The sequence below is a fragment of the Canis lupus genome, chromosome 8, assembly GCF_048164855.1.
Source record: "Canis lupus baileyi chromosome 8, mCanLup2.hap1, whole genome shotgun sequence".
Taxonomy (NCBI): Eukaryota; Metazoa; Chordata; class Mammalia; order Carnivora; family Canidae; genus Canis; species Canis lupus.
The window spans coordinates 68,006,435-68,022,173 of record NC_132845.1 but is presented as its reverse complement, the minus strand read 5'-3'; the positions used below and the strand labels follow the sequence as shown (position 1 = coordinate 68,022,173).

General features: G+C 42.4%; 1 protein-coding gene across 4 annotated transcripts in view; it reads right to left on the bottom strand.

Moving 5' to 3' along the window:
- Positions 1-14,594, bottom strand: part of LOC140638923 (cytochrome P450 3A12-like) — a 43,252-nt gene extending 28,658 nt beyond the window's left edge. Inside the window, exons 1-4 of one of the 4 annotated variants that reach the window (XM_072837029.1) lie at positions 14,328-14,594; positions 10,366-10,459; positions 1,800-1,852; positions 259-358 (exon numbers count right to left, since the gene is read on the bottom strand). In XM_072837029.1, coding sequence (XP_072693130.1) covers positions 259-358; positions 1,800-1,852; positions 10,366-10,459; positions 14,328-14,398 — 318 coding nt within the window. In that variant the 5' untranslated portion in view covers positions 14,399-14,594. Of the gene's footprint in view, positions 1-258; positions 359-1,799; positions 1,853-2,090; positions 2,112-10,365; positions 10,460-11,990; positions 12,320-14,327 lie in introns of those variants that run through there. The other 3 variants (XM_072837028.1, XM_072837030.1, XM_072837031.1) reach the window with 3 other exon arrangements.
- Positions 14,595-15,739: the final 1,145 nt, after the last annotated feature.

The window sequence follows — 15,739 nt, the reverse complement described above, 5'->3', positions numbered from 1 at the left end:
ACAAGGTACATTTGAGTGTGCCTAAAATCACTGAAATCTGAATAAGTTCAATGGCTAGAACCAATGGCTATTTCTGCTTCCATATTGTACTATTATTATGCAGGATATTACCTTAGGAGAAAGGGCTTGAAGACCATACAACATGGGACCTCCTACGACAACTTCCTGTGAGTCTGTCATTGTGCCAAACGAAAGTTTTATGAATGAATAAATAAATAAGTAAGTAAGTAAGTAAAATTAAAATAACTCTATGCCTACCTGTCGGTTTGTGAAGACAGAATAACATTCTTTAACTAGCACTGTTTTGATCATGTCTGGATCCATGATAGCCAACACGGGCTGTCGCCCATCATAAAACCTGTGTCGGGAAAACAGAACTGATTATATTAACATGACAGTTTCTGCAGCTGCAGCCACACCTGGAAGTCTCAACTTTTATCCTGACATTATATAATCTAAACTCTGACATCATGATTAGAAATAACAGTAGAACATTTGTTAACTCTAGGTGATGTGTACATGGATAGTTCCATTCTCTACAGTTTTCTGCATGTTTAGAATGTTTCAAATATTTTTGATGTATTTTAGACATTTCAAATAATGTTTATATATATCATCCAGAAGAAACTTAGGTGAGTAAATTTGACATGGGGCCCAAGAATCTGCCTTTTGAACAAGCTCTCCCAGGTGGTTCTTGTCCACAGCCAGGCTCGAGAGCCACACAGTAAAGACAGAACCGGGGCACATGATGTAATTCTGACTCCATTCAGAGTTGACCAGTGCTGAAGGTGGGCAGGGACAGTGGGGCTAAACCAGTGTCCATCCAGAGATCTGTCTTCTTTCTATTCCATCATGCTGCTTATGGGCCTTGCCACTCAGAGCCCCACGGTCTCTGAGGATGTGATCAGAGAAGATAAAGAGGTAAGAGGAGGTACACTCCTGGCTGTGAGCATCCCAGAACCACATCATATCTCTCCCTCAGCTTCACCAAACCTCTGGCAGCTCTGAACAGGAGCATCCAGGGCAAGAAGCCAAGATCATACTACAAAATCACCAAGTCCATCAGCTCACCAGCAATACTGTGGCTTAAAATTCTCTTACATCTCTTCAAGTCCATAGAATAAAGAAACATTTATCTATTGACACTTCTGTTGAAAGAAAAATCTGGGCCTAATAGAAAAACACAAAACAAACTCCACACTTACAAAAAAGTAAGAAAAAGGTGAGTAGCAAGTCAATCGGAGAAGGACAATCATTATGTAAATTCACTCATACAGGGAATATAAAAAATAGTGAAAGGGATTATAGGGGAAAGCAGAGAAAATGAGTGGAAAAAATTAGAGAGGGTGACAAAACATGAGAGACTCCTAATATTGGGAAACAAACAAGGGATAGTGGAAGGGGAGGTGGGCGGGGGCATGGGGTGACTGGGTGACAGGCACTGAGGAGGGGCACTTGACAGAATGAGCATGGGGTGTTATAAGTTGGCAAATCAAATTCCAATAAAAAATATACATAAAAAAAGAAAAGGTGAGTAGAAATGGTTTTCCATTCTGTTTATCCAAACCCTTCTTTCAAAGGATATATTTAATCCAGACTATAAATAAAGGATACACTCCAGGTCCGATTTACACTTAGAGCTGCACACGTGGTGACATATGGGATCTTGGGAAGGAGAGCCTCCAGAAGCTTTACTACAGCAGGCTTCATCACAAGGGGCTCTCGACTAAGACTGTCCACACCACAGGGTCCTCCTCATCACAACAGGCCTAGTCAATGGAAATGTCCAGAATACTCACCCCCACATTCTTCCATACTTTCTAAAACATTTCTCATCAAAATCACAAAAACCCTGCAAGAGAAATCAAAACATATTATTAGTCTAAATGTACTGAGCCCTATGGGTAATGGGGAACAAAATGACTTAGATCGCATGAAATGTGCCTTACAGCCTCTCACTAGCAGATAGAGGGAAGCTGTTAATCACAGGGGACTATCAGAAATGAGAGAAAACAGAGGATATATGGAAATGGAGAATTTCATGTCCCTCTTGCACTATTTCCAAGTGTTGGAGATACTGAACATCTTACCCTGTCTGGGAGGACTGGGTAGTCTCTGTGTGTCTGATGTGTTTGGCTTGTGCATTATATCTAAATCTCAGAACCCTCTGAATCATTACCTCAGGGCCATGTAGAAAACTGGAGCTGAGGGAAAGGCAGCATGGCTGCATATTCTGAATGTCAGCTAGCATTCTGTTTGTTGATCTCATGAGCCCTACTAGATTCCAGTGGATTTAGGATATTTGTTTTATTTTATGTTAATTTTTAACTCTTTATTTTTTAATTTTTTAAAAAAAGATTTGTATTTATTTATTCGTGAGAGACACACAGAGATAGGCAGACACATAGGCAGAAGGAGAAGTAAGCTCCCTCCGGGGAGCCTGATGCGGGACTCGATCCCAGGACTCTGATCATGACTGAGCCAAAGGCAGATAATCAACCACTGAGCCACCTGGGGGGTGCCCCAGATGATTTAGGATATTAAGGCACCAGTGACCTCTTTTACTCTAGCAGTTTTACATGAGTCTAAACATGCTTGTTTAGTGAGAAAGTGAGGAATGTGAATGACAGAGTGGACTCGCTTTCCAGTTCTCCATCACAACACAGAGAGGGGATAATGCCCTCATCCCACAAATATCAGAAACAATTAAAATACTTGATAAGAGTTTTCATTTCTATCACTAAAAGAACAACAACAAGACTTCTAGTGCCTACATTTCAACTGTGATTTTGATGTTTTAACAATACAAATCAGGATCCCGGAAATGTGGTCTTGGGTGTATGTACTAAGAAATTGATCTGGGAAAAAGTGGAAAGGAAATTATTGTTTCTTCAGAGGGAAAGTCCAGAAGTTCTTAGACGATAATTGGGCACTGAGAGTCTCAGGAGGGAAAAGCGGTGTGGACGGCCACAGACTAGCTAGAGTTACTAAACCAAACCAAGCTCGGACTTGCGTCCCTCATTTACTCATAAGGCTGCTTGAGAAAGGACTTGAGCAATGGTTTCCGGAGATCGCTTTTACGTGATCGCCCACATAATACAATTGATATAATGTGTTCTAGCCTGGTGGTAAAGTTAAATAGGGGTCTGTGCTATTCTTACTGGTCTGTTAATCATATCTATTGTCCTTTTGAAAGCGTATGCACCTAGAATAGCATGTTTATCTATTAACTAGGACCCTCCTGTGTCAGTAGGGTCTGCCATGCATGTAGGTATTCCTTTATCTTTGTTCTGCTTGTGCTATATAATACTGTAAGAACCTTGAATAAAGTTGACACTGCTTGGACATCATCCACTGTGTCCCTCCTGTCCCCATCTCTTTTCTTTTATTTACCTCATCCCCTTACCCTTGGGACCCTGATCGTGTTGCCGCAGAGCACGCAACAAGTGGTGCCCGAACAGGGACCTGAGCACATGCAAGAGAAGGTGCACATATAGGTGAGTAGTCGCTGACAATCAGGTAAGGGGAGCCTGGTTACTTAGAGTCACAACAGGAGTAAAAAATAATGGAGCAGTCACAGCCTATGGAACAGTTTTTTTTTTTTTTTTTATGACCACTTTGCAGGCCCTTATGAATCGAGAAGTGTCCAAGGTCTCTAAAAAGGCCTTGACGCAATTCTTTTGTACTGTATCAGACTTGTGTCCCTCGTTTCCAAAAGAAGGGACTGTCAGTTTGGAAGCCTGGCAAAGGTAGGACAAGAAATTAAAAATCAACTTAAAAAACATGGTCCTATGGCCTGTCCTCCAGGCACCATGCAAATTTGGGAAGAAATAAGAGAGGCTTTAGATCCACAACACACTTTCGAATTAATCTCTATAGCCTCTCATGAATCCCTCCCTGAAAATGATGTTCAGACCTCTTCAGAGGAACAAAAGGAGAATAATAATTTGATGATTGAGTCACCATCACTACCAGGAGGTCGGGATTTGCTCACCAAGATGGGGGCACAAATTCGCTTCCACTCCGAAGGAGCAAAAATCCTAAACAAGGAGGGGCACCCAATTCAGGTGCTTGTCCTGAGTTTAGAAGACGGATAGCAAAAAGACCACCAATTACTTAATACTGCCCCCTCCAGATTCCCCCACCAGTGTCTCAGATAAAAATTGAGGATGGGGAGCAAATTGATTGACTTTAAGTGGATCCAGATGGAACATAGTAAACAGGTCTTGAAAATTATCACTACTAAACCTAAAACTTCTATTCTATTGAGGTTTACTGAAGGTCACATAAGCTCTGTTATCTTTTTGCAATCTGTTAGTAAAAAAAAATTGATTAAATTGATGGTTAATTGTTTCCAAGTTTTCATAAGTAATTGTTAAGATACCTTTCAAAGTCCTTGGTAACCTGAAACCTTAGTCACAAGTTGATGATAAATGGAATTAAATTCATCGGACATCTAGGTCTTTTCCAAACAGAAAAAGTGCTAAAACGTTGATTTGAATCTGTTGGTGGACATGCTTTGTACTTAACTGTTTCATAAATTTGCCGTCTAAAGAATTCTGGTGTTCAAAAATCGGTTACTCCTTAGTTTTCACTGGACACTAAGGTTCCTAAAAATGAAAAAACTCTGCTAAAATAAGACTGATGACTGACAAGAAAAGCAACTCTGGGGGCAGCTCTGGTGGCGCAGTGGTTTAGCACTGCCTGCAGCCCGGGGTGTGATCCTGGAGACCTGGGATCAAGTCCCACGTTGGGCTCCCTGCATGGAGCCTGCTTCTCTCTCTGCCTTTCTCTCTCTCTCTCTCTCTCTGTGTGTCTCTATGAATAAATAAAATATTTTAAAAAAAGAAAAGCAACCCTGTATGTAAAAAAGGAGATATGTAAGAAAAATGTAAGGAATGGAAATATATTTTTGTTCAAGGGAAAAAAAAAGTAATTTTGTCCCAAATGAGACTGACTGAAAAGAAATGTCTTAGGACAAATTCTAAATGCAAAAAAGGATGTAAAAGTGTTATAAAGAAAAATCCTTAAAAAGAAATTTTAGATGTGGTCAGGACAAACTAATATCAAAGTAAATGAATTTTAAAGTACAAGAGTATAAGATTAAAAGTCTGCTTTCTGTTCAAAAGTTTCCTTGATATGTTGGTCTGCTCTTTTTTTTTAATAATAAATTAATTTTTTATTGGTGTTCAATTTGCCAACATACAGAATAACACCCAGTGCTCATCCCGTCAAGTGTGTTGGTCTGCTCTTGATAAGAGCAGCAGTTTTGTCCAAAAAAGAGTCAGGTATGCGGGGGCAGCTGTAACCACAGAAATGGAGACCATCTGGGCAGAGCCATTGACAGCCCAATGGCGGCTCAATGGGCAAAACTGATTAACCACAGATAAGGTACAAGCTTTATTTAGTGTGAATTTAAATTGGCAAATAGCCTTGTCCTGTTATCCAGGACAACTTAAATATCATCTTCCCGCAGACAGACTTTTGCAATTTCTTTCTACCACGTCTGTCCTCAGTTCTGCTATTATAGCAACAGAACCTCTGGCTAACGCCGTCACTATATTTGTTGATGCTGATAAAACAGGGCACATTGGAATCTACAAGGAATCCTATAAGACAATCTACAAGGAATCCTCTAAGGCTAAAACAACTTATCAAAGTCATTATCCCACTAAGTAAGTACAAAGAGCTGAACTAAAGGCTGTCCAACTGGCTTTGCAAATGTTTCCTGAACCATGCAATCTATTTACTGACAGTCACTATGTGGCTCGAGCTGTACCAGCCTTGCCACGTGCTTATATACTCACAAATGATGAGGAATTATATCACTTATTCTCTAGTATTCAGCAATTATTAAGGGCCAGGAAAGTTCCTATTTTTATATCCTATATACGGGCCCATACTAATCTGCCTGGTCCCCTCTCAAGGCAACCACATTGCTTACACCATTACTCACACTTATATAACAAACATAAACAACAAACAATTGGCCACACAGAGTCATGCTAATTTTCATCAAAATGCCTCAGCTCTTTGTCGGCAGTTTTGCATCACTAAGAAGAGGCCCACCAGATAGTAAAGAACTGTCCGGCCTGTCCAATACACCATCCTGTTCTTACTTATTCAGTTAATCCCAGGGGATTGATGCCTAATCATCTTTGGCAAATGGATGTTACCCTCTTTCCTGCTTTCGGCCGCTTAAAATATATACATGTCTCTACTGATACTTTTTCTGGGTATATCCACACTACTGCACATTCTGGAGAAGCCTTTACTGATGTTTAAAATCATTTATTTTCAGCCTTCTCCCAAATGGGAACCCCTAAGGCCATAAAAACTGATAATGGCTCAGCTTATAGCTCCAAAGCCTTCCAGAACCTTTGTGCTACCTTTCAAATTAAGCACTCTACAGGAATTCCCTACAACTCACAAGGTCAAGTCATAGTTAAAAGAGCTAACAGCACTCTCAAATCTTACCTTAAAAAATTAAAAGAGGGGGAGATACTACAGTGAAATACTCTCCCCATATGCATTTAACTCTAACTCTTTATGTTTTAAATTTTTTGAATGTTGATGATATAGGACGAACAGCAGCTGAACGATTTTGGCATCCAGATTTTTCTCCTCTCCCTTACGATAGGTGGAAAGATCCACTGACTGGCATTTGGAAGGGCCCCGACCCTGTCCTTCGCAAGGGGTGTGGGTTTATCTGTATTTTTCCCCAGGATGAGGACACCCCGCAATGGCTCCTGGAACGATGGTGTCGACTCCTCACCCCTACGCCGGAGACTAGCCAACCTGACCATAACTCGCCAACAAAAAAGAAGGAGACGTCTCCCGTCGTACCGTTGGGCCTGGATAAGGGAACTGATCAATCAAGCGATAAGTCTGGCTGAACAGACACAGCCTAATGAGTCCTTACTTACTATCCTTCTTATTGTATTAGCTATTACAACCCCTCCTGTTGGTGACACGGCTGTATATTGGGCCTATCTACCTGACCCACCTACTATAAGGCCAGTTACTTGGGATGATCCTACTCCCCAAATACACACCAATATGACAGAATATTTTGGAGGAAGTAGTTCTGATGGCATGGAAGTAGCAAATCATTCTATTAATTGGACGGTCCTGGCAGCTCAGGTACCCATGTGCTTTTAATTACCACTATATGACCAAGAACCAGTTAATGGTTGCTTGGTAGTTCAGCCTCACATAGTGACATAGTTCAGCCTCACATAGTGACATATCTTTCAAAAATGGGAAAAAAAAAAAAAGAAAACCCTCCATCCCGAATTAACATAATGTTAGAAAGGTGGACAGTCTATAAGGTCACTGGTGACACCCCTCCCAGTGACCCCCAACAAGCTATGTGCCCTCCCAGGTATCCCAATTGTCCTCAAAACTTAACCCATGCTATTCCAGGTCCTATTTGGATGGAGTGCCTTCAGAAGACACCTTTGGTCATCTCTCCTCATGGCATCCCTGAATTTTCTATCACGGACTGGTCAAGAATGACAAGAAAGGAGCCTCTGCACTATATTGCATATCCATCTGGTCGACCAATGCATAATGTGACTATAACCGGAGGGTTTTTTTCTACCGTCGGAGAAATGTACCACACAGAACCCTGGAAATTGGTAGCCGCCATGGGACCAGCCAAGATGCAGACAGCTAAGAGTGGCTACACGAACACAAAGGACTTCAAACTTACTATACGGGCCTCTGTCCCTAAGCCTTTCCTGTTGGTGGTAGGATATGGGACGGCAAATTTTTCCTTTATACAAAATAATGGAACTGATATATTATTTGAACTAGGATGTAAAAATTGTGTATTAACCAATTGTTTGCCTGTGCACTTGCCCTCACCTCAAACAGGTCCTGTCACTATCTTTTTGACTATGCAACCTCCTTATTTACTATTGCCTGTTGAGACTGAAGGCCCTTGGTATGCTAATTATGGTTATCAGTTTGCTGTGGGAATGCAGCTACAATTGAAAAGATTGAAACGCTTCCTTGGGCTATTGCTAGCCCATATTGCTGCATTGGTTGCTCTTATAGCTACTGCAGCTGCAGCCTCTGTGGCCTTACCCCAGGGTGTACAGACAGCACAATACGTTAACAACTTAGCAAAAAACGTCTCTTATGCGCTGTCTACTCAGGAGCGTATAGATAAAAAAATTCTCAGTCGTCTTGATGGGCTCAAAGAAGCAGTGGAATTTCTGGGAAATCAACTATCCCTGTTGAAAACCCAGATGTCTCTGGTTTGCCATGGCGGGTTTCAGCATATATGTGTCACCCCTATGAAAGCCACTAATGTAACATGGGGAGAAGTTAAAAAACATCTACAACGAATATGGTTTCATAGTAATATAAGTCTTGATTTGTTGGCGTTGCAAAGGGAAATCTCCATTACCAGTTATTCTCAGATAAGTATGACAAACCCAGCTAAAATGGTGGCTCATATCTTGGATGGCCTGCACGGATTTAATCCAGACAACCTATTAAAATATTCATTCTGGATGTTTATAATCATATTTACTATTATGATCTACTTTTTGCATGGTGTGTGATTCAGGCCAAGGCAAGACGGCACAGATTCAATACGGATGCTCAATTACATTTCCTTAATCTTAAAACAAAAAAGGGGGAAATGTGGACGGCCACAGACTAGCTAGAGTTACTAAACCAAACCAATCTCGGACTTGCATCCCTCATTTACTCATAAGGCTCAGGAGCCCAAAGGGTAAATGGTTGGTTGACGCTTGAGAAGGGACTTGAGCAATGGTTTCCGGAGATCGCTTTTATGTGATCACCCACATAATACAATTGATATAATGTGTTCTAGCCTGGTGGTAAAGTTAAATAGGGGTCTGTGCTATTCTTACTTGTCTGTCAATCATATCTATTGTCCTTTTGAAAGCGTATGCACCTAGAATAGCATGTTTATCTATTAACTAGGACCCTCCTGTGTCAGTAGGGTCTGTCATGCATGTAGGTATTCCTTTATCTTTGTTCTGCTTGTGCTATATAATACTGTAAGAACCTTGAATAAAGCTGACACTGCTTGGACATCATCCACTGTGTCCCTCCTGTCCCCATCTCTTTACTTTTATTTTCCTCATCTCCTTACCCCCAGGACCCTAATCGTGTTGCCACAGAGCGCGCAACAAAGTGGAATCAGAGAAACAAGCCTCAGATCTGTGGGAAAGGAACTCCACAGCAGAGAGCAGCTTGCAGGTGAGACTGCCAACTTCCTCTATGTGATCTTCTAACCCCTGTCCAGAGGCTAGGCTTCAGACAAGGCATCAAAGCTGGATTACCCACAACCACTCTACCAACATCAGTCTGTGTGTCACTAGTATATTCCATTCAATTACATTAATTTCTTTTTTCTTAAAGATTTTATTGATTTATTTCAAAAAAGAAAGAGAGAGAGCACAAGCAGGGTGGGGGGTGCAGGGAAGAAGCAAAGGGAGAGGAAGAGAGAGAATCTGAAGCAGACTCAGATGCTGGGCTCCATCTCATGACCCTGAGATCATGACCTGAGCTGAAATCAAAGGTCTGATGCTTAACCAACTGAGTCACCCACCCAGGCCTAACCAGTTACATTAATTTCTTAATAATTTTGTCAAAGTATCTTTTTTCTAGGGATATATGGGTGGTTCTTGCTTTGTAGGAAAACACACAAGACCTTTAAAGGTTAAAACCTGAAGTCAATAGAGAAACAGCATCTCACCTCAGTTAAACTCCCTCCCTGCAAACTCACACATAGGGTGTCTCTTTTGAAGGTAGAGAAGTAAAGCTGAGATTTCACTGTTAGCAAAGGGAGAATTAGATGCATGCAAATAGCTGCAGGGGGTTGGTCAGTTCGTGAGAGAATTCAAGTATGTGCAAATTCCCCAGTGGTGAATCTTGGGCTGCCCAATAATCTGAAGTTCGAGAACCATCCAGGAAATGGAAAGGGCTATCCAGGGCTTGTGCAAGAACAAAAAAGTCTGATTCTAGCATACATAGCTCACTGGACCACTAGCACGGACACCCTTGGTTCTCTTCTCCTAATACCAATATGATGATGCCTTCCTGGGAATCCACACCTTCCAAAAACAAAACAAAAGCCTCTTCATAATGCTCATAAGCTAAAGTATCAAGTTCCATGCTGAATTAGTCAGAGAGCTGGGCTGCCCACTGAGGCAAACCCTGAGGCTCGTAATAACAGACAATAGAGCTCTGGGGTAGACTTGACACCATTTCTGGAAAGTCAGAAATCGAAGATTTCCTCGTGAGAAGGAGCATTTTTATTATGGAATTAAAGTGGGATTTGCTACTGACAGAAGCAAAAGTCATAGCTCAAACAATACTCACATTACGGTAGCCAAGAACAGTTCCCAAAAAAGGCAGAGGTGTTGGCCCAGGAATTCCCAGCTTCTTAAAAAGTCCATGCGTGTAGGTCCCATAGCTATAAAGCCAAAGAGAAAGCCAGGTCACAGGGATGGTGGAATAGGTGCTGGGGCTGGCCAGTCAATGACACAGAAGTGGAATAGTCAAGGGAGGGAGGAGGTAACAATCGGCAAGAAATGATAACAACAATTCCAACAGCAATAATTGCATTTGCTCATCATCATCTGATGATGATGTTGATCATCTCCTTTCCAGTCTGTCAAAACGAGACTCTCAAACCGTAATAATGTGAGACTGTCAAAACGTAATAATGATTAGCTAAGAGTAGCTGAAAATGTCGTGGTCTCAAACCTAGAATGAATATTTGATAAATATTCCACCCTTGAGTGTTCCTGAAAGATTCATGCTGATTTCTTCCAGGAAATTCAGTTATGCCTATTTAATAAATGACTCTTCCATGATTTTGGAGATTCTCATTCTAGGTGGAAAGAGGAAATGTGATTCTCTACTCTAAGTGATGAGATTTTGCTTAATTGCATCTACTCAAGAGCTGAGAGGTTCTGAGAGCGGACCATGAAAATACTCATACAGTTTGCTCAGAGATCTTTGTGTTTTTCCTTCACTATAGGCTCTGTGATGGTTCTGAATATGGGTCTTCTTAAATCTATCTTCAGAGAGAGAGGCCTTGAGCAACTACAGTGCTCTTATGTTTGTATAATAAAAATTATGTCCAAACTCCACTGTCCCATAGAAAAAAGACAGCTTTGCTAACAGTGAAATCTCAGCTCCACCCAAGTCTCTGTTGTGGAGCAGTCTGGTTCTCTTGAGCTGCAGAGAAGACAGACTGGCCTATATGTGCCCCAAATGACTCCATATACAAGAATCAGTAAGAAAACAATCCACTTCCAGACCATTCTTCCCATTGTGGCATCTGGTCCTTCAACCTGTGATACTCACCTGCTCAGCACACTGCAAGGTACACTCATTTTCTCTTCAAGATGGTTACTCACAAAGCAGTTAGTTTACTGGCTCTGTGCTTCCACTGTCTGAGAAACCCATTACGGTTGATGCTCCCTATGACAGGCTTGCCTACAATCATCTTTCATGTGTCATGTGTAGAATCCCACAACTGGGGGTTCTAGATACTTAGAACCCTTCCACTTAGGTTTGCTGAGGGATGGCAGGGCGGAGGAAGAAGAAAGGCTGAGGATAGGAGCTGCCAGAAACCATTTTACCCACGAACCTGCTAGGCCTACAAGGTTAACCCAGAAGAGGCAAATAAGGAAAGTACAGTGGGAAATGATGTTGGGTAGAGATGGTACATGCCCTGCAGGTGCTATCTGATATGAGACCTTCCAAAGTCCAGACACCTCCAGTTGACAGCAGAATACATGTTATGCAACAAAAATGAGTAATGATAAAATGTTCCATAGATTGGAATGAAGACCCTGTCTCCTCATCTCTGGGGACTAACCTTAAGACAGTAAATGTTCAAAATAGTCCCTACAAAACCAGCAAATCATATAAAATGTAAACAAACTCACAAAATTGCACAAAATGACCAGTATTTGAGGGACCAGTGGATGTACCTCAGCTGTGCCCGACTGAGTGTTTGGATCCTTCCTCTAGTACAGCTGGACTCATCAGCACCAATTGTAGAAGCCAGGGTAGTCTTAGTTGGTCCCACCTCCATTCTCTTCTTTTCATCACCACCACTCTAAATCAAGTCCTGTTTCTGAACATTCACTGTGCTCCATGAACTCCCAAGTGAGGCCAAGCAAGTGAGGGATAGTCAGGAACACTGGTCCCAAGGAAAGATCTTGTGTACTGTCTAAAGCCACATGGCTCCATAAGAAGGCAGGCAGGGGGCTGAGTGAATTTTTCTGATTCTTTCCAGCTTCCCTCTTCTTGGTAGAGTCATGCAGCTGCTGGTACAAATGAAGGGCCTAACAATGAAGCCATTTTAAAAATTGTTTTTGATGAGAGACTGCTAACTCTGGGAAACGAACTAGGGGTGGTGGAAGGGGAGGAGGGCGGGTGGTGGGGGTGACTGGGTGACGGGCACTGAGGGGGGCACTTGATGGGATGAGCACTGGGTGTTACTCTATATGTCGGCAAATTGAACACCAATAAAAAATAAATTTACCAAAAAAAAAAAAAAAAAAAGTTTTTGCATTCCATGCCTGCAGAGGGCACTGTCTACAGCTACTGAGTCTTGGTTACACCAGTGTCTTAGTCTACAGTGTTTGCCTGGTGGTGACAGTATCCAGTGACAGCCCCACTGCCAGATGACACACTGGAACTTACATGGTGTGTTCTTGTTCCCTCGCTTCAAGCAGACAAGATGCTAACCTTATGGTCCCATGATGATCTCCTGTGGGACCAGGACAGAGGAGTATTTCTGGGAGGTCTGTTCTGAGGGAGGAATATTCTCCCGCTCCATCCCCAGTTCTACCTGGATGCCTCTCACATCAGTTCAGGCTCTGTCTCACTACTCATCTGTAGTGAGTAGTGAGATCCTTAAAACAACAAGTGGGCACATGCATTTGAGACACATACAACCTATATCATGGAAGTATGCATGTGTACACTAAATTCATATTACTCTAGAAGACATAAGCTATTTATGCACCTTTATAGTCACAAAGGCTGAACCAACAGCCCTCTTTTATTGGTAGGAAAAAGCATACAGGAAAGACTTTTATCCCAGCAAAAAAAAAAAAAAAAAAACCCAACCCTATTTTAAGTAGAGTGAAATTAAACACTACCTATTCAATTTAAATGTCATCAAACAGAAAATGTCTTGCCACACTACCTAGCATTCTAACCTTTCTCTTAGAAAATGAAAATGTTCTATGTTCCATGTTCTATGTTCATATCTCATGATTTCCTCCTCTTAAAGAAAGTGAAATTGAGGCAGAGGTCAAATATGACATGGAGGGTCTGTCCCTATCCATGTTGTAAAACTGAATCCTTTCCCAAACTGCTCCACGATGGTGGGAATCCCATCACTGAAAGGAATTCCTCTGCCAGATGTTTCAATTCCTCCTCCAGTACTGTAATATAAAGGCAAAAGCATAGTTTAAAGCCAAATTGGCTTTCAGGGCTCTGCCTCTTGGCTGCTGGCAGATTCATATTGAGGGGTAGAGGGAAAAAATCTCTATCCTGATGCTAACCATTCCAGAGAGTGGAAGGAAAAGGTGAAATGAATAAATTTTGAAAGATTTCTACCACGTCTCCTCAGCTCTAAGGATGTTGATTTAGGGGTAAGGAGTTCTGCACAGTACAGGGTGAGGGATGGCCAGTAGAGGGGTGCAGGAAAGAGGGAAGAGCTCAGTCAGAAGAGGGGAAAAAAGCATCTCTAGCACCCCCTCGGTTGTCAGGGTGCATCAAGTGCCTTGTATTCATAATGCCTGGCGGTAGAGAGGGGGGGGAGCAGGAGCCACCTAGTGATACAGGCCCAATCCAATACATATCCTGTGGAAGGCACAGACCAGAAGGTGAAGGTAATGAGCCAATGACTCAAGCCACTCCCTCGGCCTCCAGAATCCCCATAGCTTAGAAAGGGATGAGGACCCCAGGGTATTGGGGCCTGTTGATTTTATTCTGCCTCTCTTGAATTCTGCTTAATTAGTCTAGGTCCCAACTGGTGGTCCATCAGAAGATCGCCCCCAGAAGCAACTACTGTCACTCAAACCCTCCTGGCTACAGGAATTGGAGTTGCGGTGTGGTAGGTATACTTCAGTAGATCTGGTGAGGTCAATAATAATCTTTTAGGTGTTCACAGCATGTTTGAAGTACTCAACACTTAAGCAACTTCTTTCTCAATTCCTTGATCCTCAAAACAGACAAGGAAAAGGGAGTGGATGCTGATTAGCAACACAAATTGAAGGTTCCGGGGATGATGAACCTGGGTAGTTACTTACAGGTAGAACAGCACCAGGCTGGTGGCCAGAAGAAGCCAGGTTTCTGTGGAAAAGCTTGGGATCAGGTCCATGGCCACTTTCTCTCTGTGAGTCTCCTCTACTTTTGTTCAGCAGTGTGGGCTAGTCTTTGATGACCTGCGTGTGTGCAGCTTCCCTTCCCATAGCAATGATTCCGTGAGGCTGGAATGTGTATACTGAAAATGGGGCAGGACTGGAGCTGGAGCCAGTAGCAGGGCCCTTTCCCCCAGCCATGAGTGTTGGCAAAGCATCATGGACACACTCCCAGATTGACCTTTGAGATCATATTCTGTCCAAAATCAATAAACAACTCAATCAGTGTTATCGGTAATCTCAAAGGTTACAAAAACTCAGGTAAAGTCACCGTACTTAAATCCCTCACTTGCCCTTGTCACCATGGCTTCCTTTATTTTTAAATACATGAAATCCTTCAAGCAAGCTAAGTCTGCACATCTCTACCCATGTGGGTTCCTCTGACTACAAATGCCACTGGGCTCCCTAGAAAGCTCTTACCCATCCTTCAAATCCAGCTCTGACATATTCCCCTCTATTGGAGTCTTTCTTCAGCAACCTCCAGGAACACAGATTAGAGCTCTGTCCTCTAGGAGACTTCTATTCCCACTGCCCCAGTTCTATTATTGTCCTCTCTACCCTCCAGCCCTATTATTGGTCTGCACATCTATTTGCCTTACAGATAGAGAGCTCAGAAAGGCACAGTCTGAGCACCTGTCAACATTATGGCCCTAGTTCCCAGCAAAGGACTACATACTCAGCAAGCATTCAGAAAGGTTGGTGGAGTTGAGTTGGTAGAGGTGCAATGACTGGGCTGTAGGTCCCTTCTGGGCAGGTTTTGGTGACCAGCCCACATACCTGATGGGAGAGATCTGAGAACATAGCATCTGGAAATTACACCTGCTCATTATCATCTATCAGACCCATGTTCTGTGTCTGTATGGCCCGAGAAACCATGGATTATGTGGCATACCTCTGGAATCTCTGGGACAATGGAGGTATCCCAGAGTAGTGCCTCATCTTTAGTACCAACAATGCATAGACATAAGAAGCTGGAAGACAATCCTAGGAAAAGTAGGGGAACAACTCCCAGGAATTCTGAAATACTTCTGCCCCCTTTTAGGTATTCACTGGCCACCATTCAATAGGGTCATGCTATTCTGTGTTTATAGATGTAAAGACTGAGACTTAGTGACTGCAATGGGCTTTCCATCAGCCATTGATCACAAGAACCTATTGCAAATAAGTGAACATGAAGAGAGACTGAAGAGTCTTCTGCACTCTGCAAAATCAGAGCCCTACCGTGATAAGGGCCACAATAGGAAATTGAGACCCAAGACTACAACAGCAAACTGGTTAAGTTTCTGTTCAGACCTTCATTG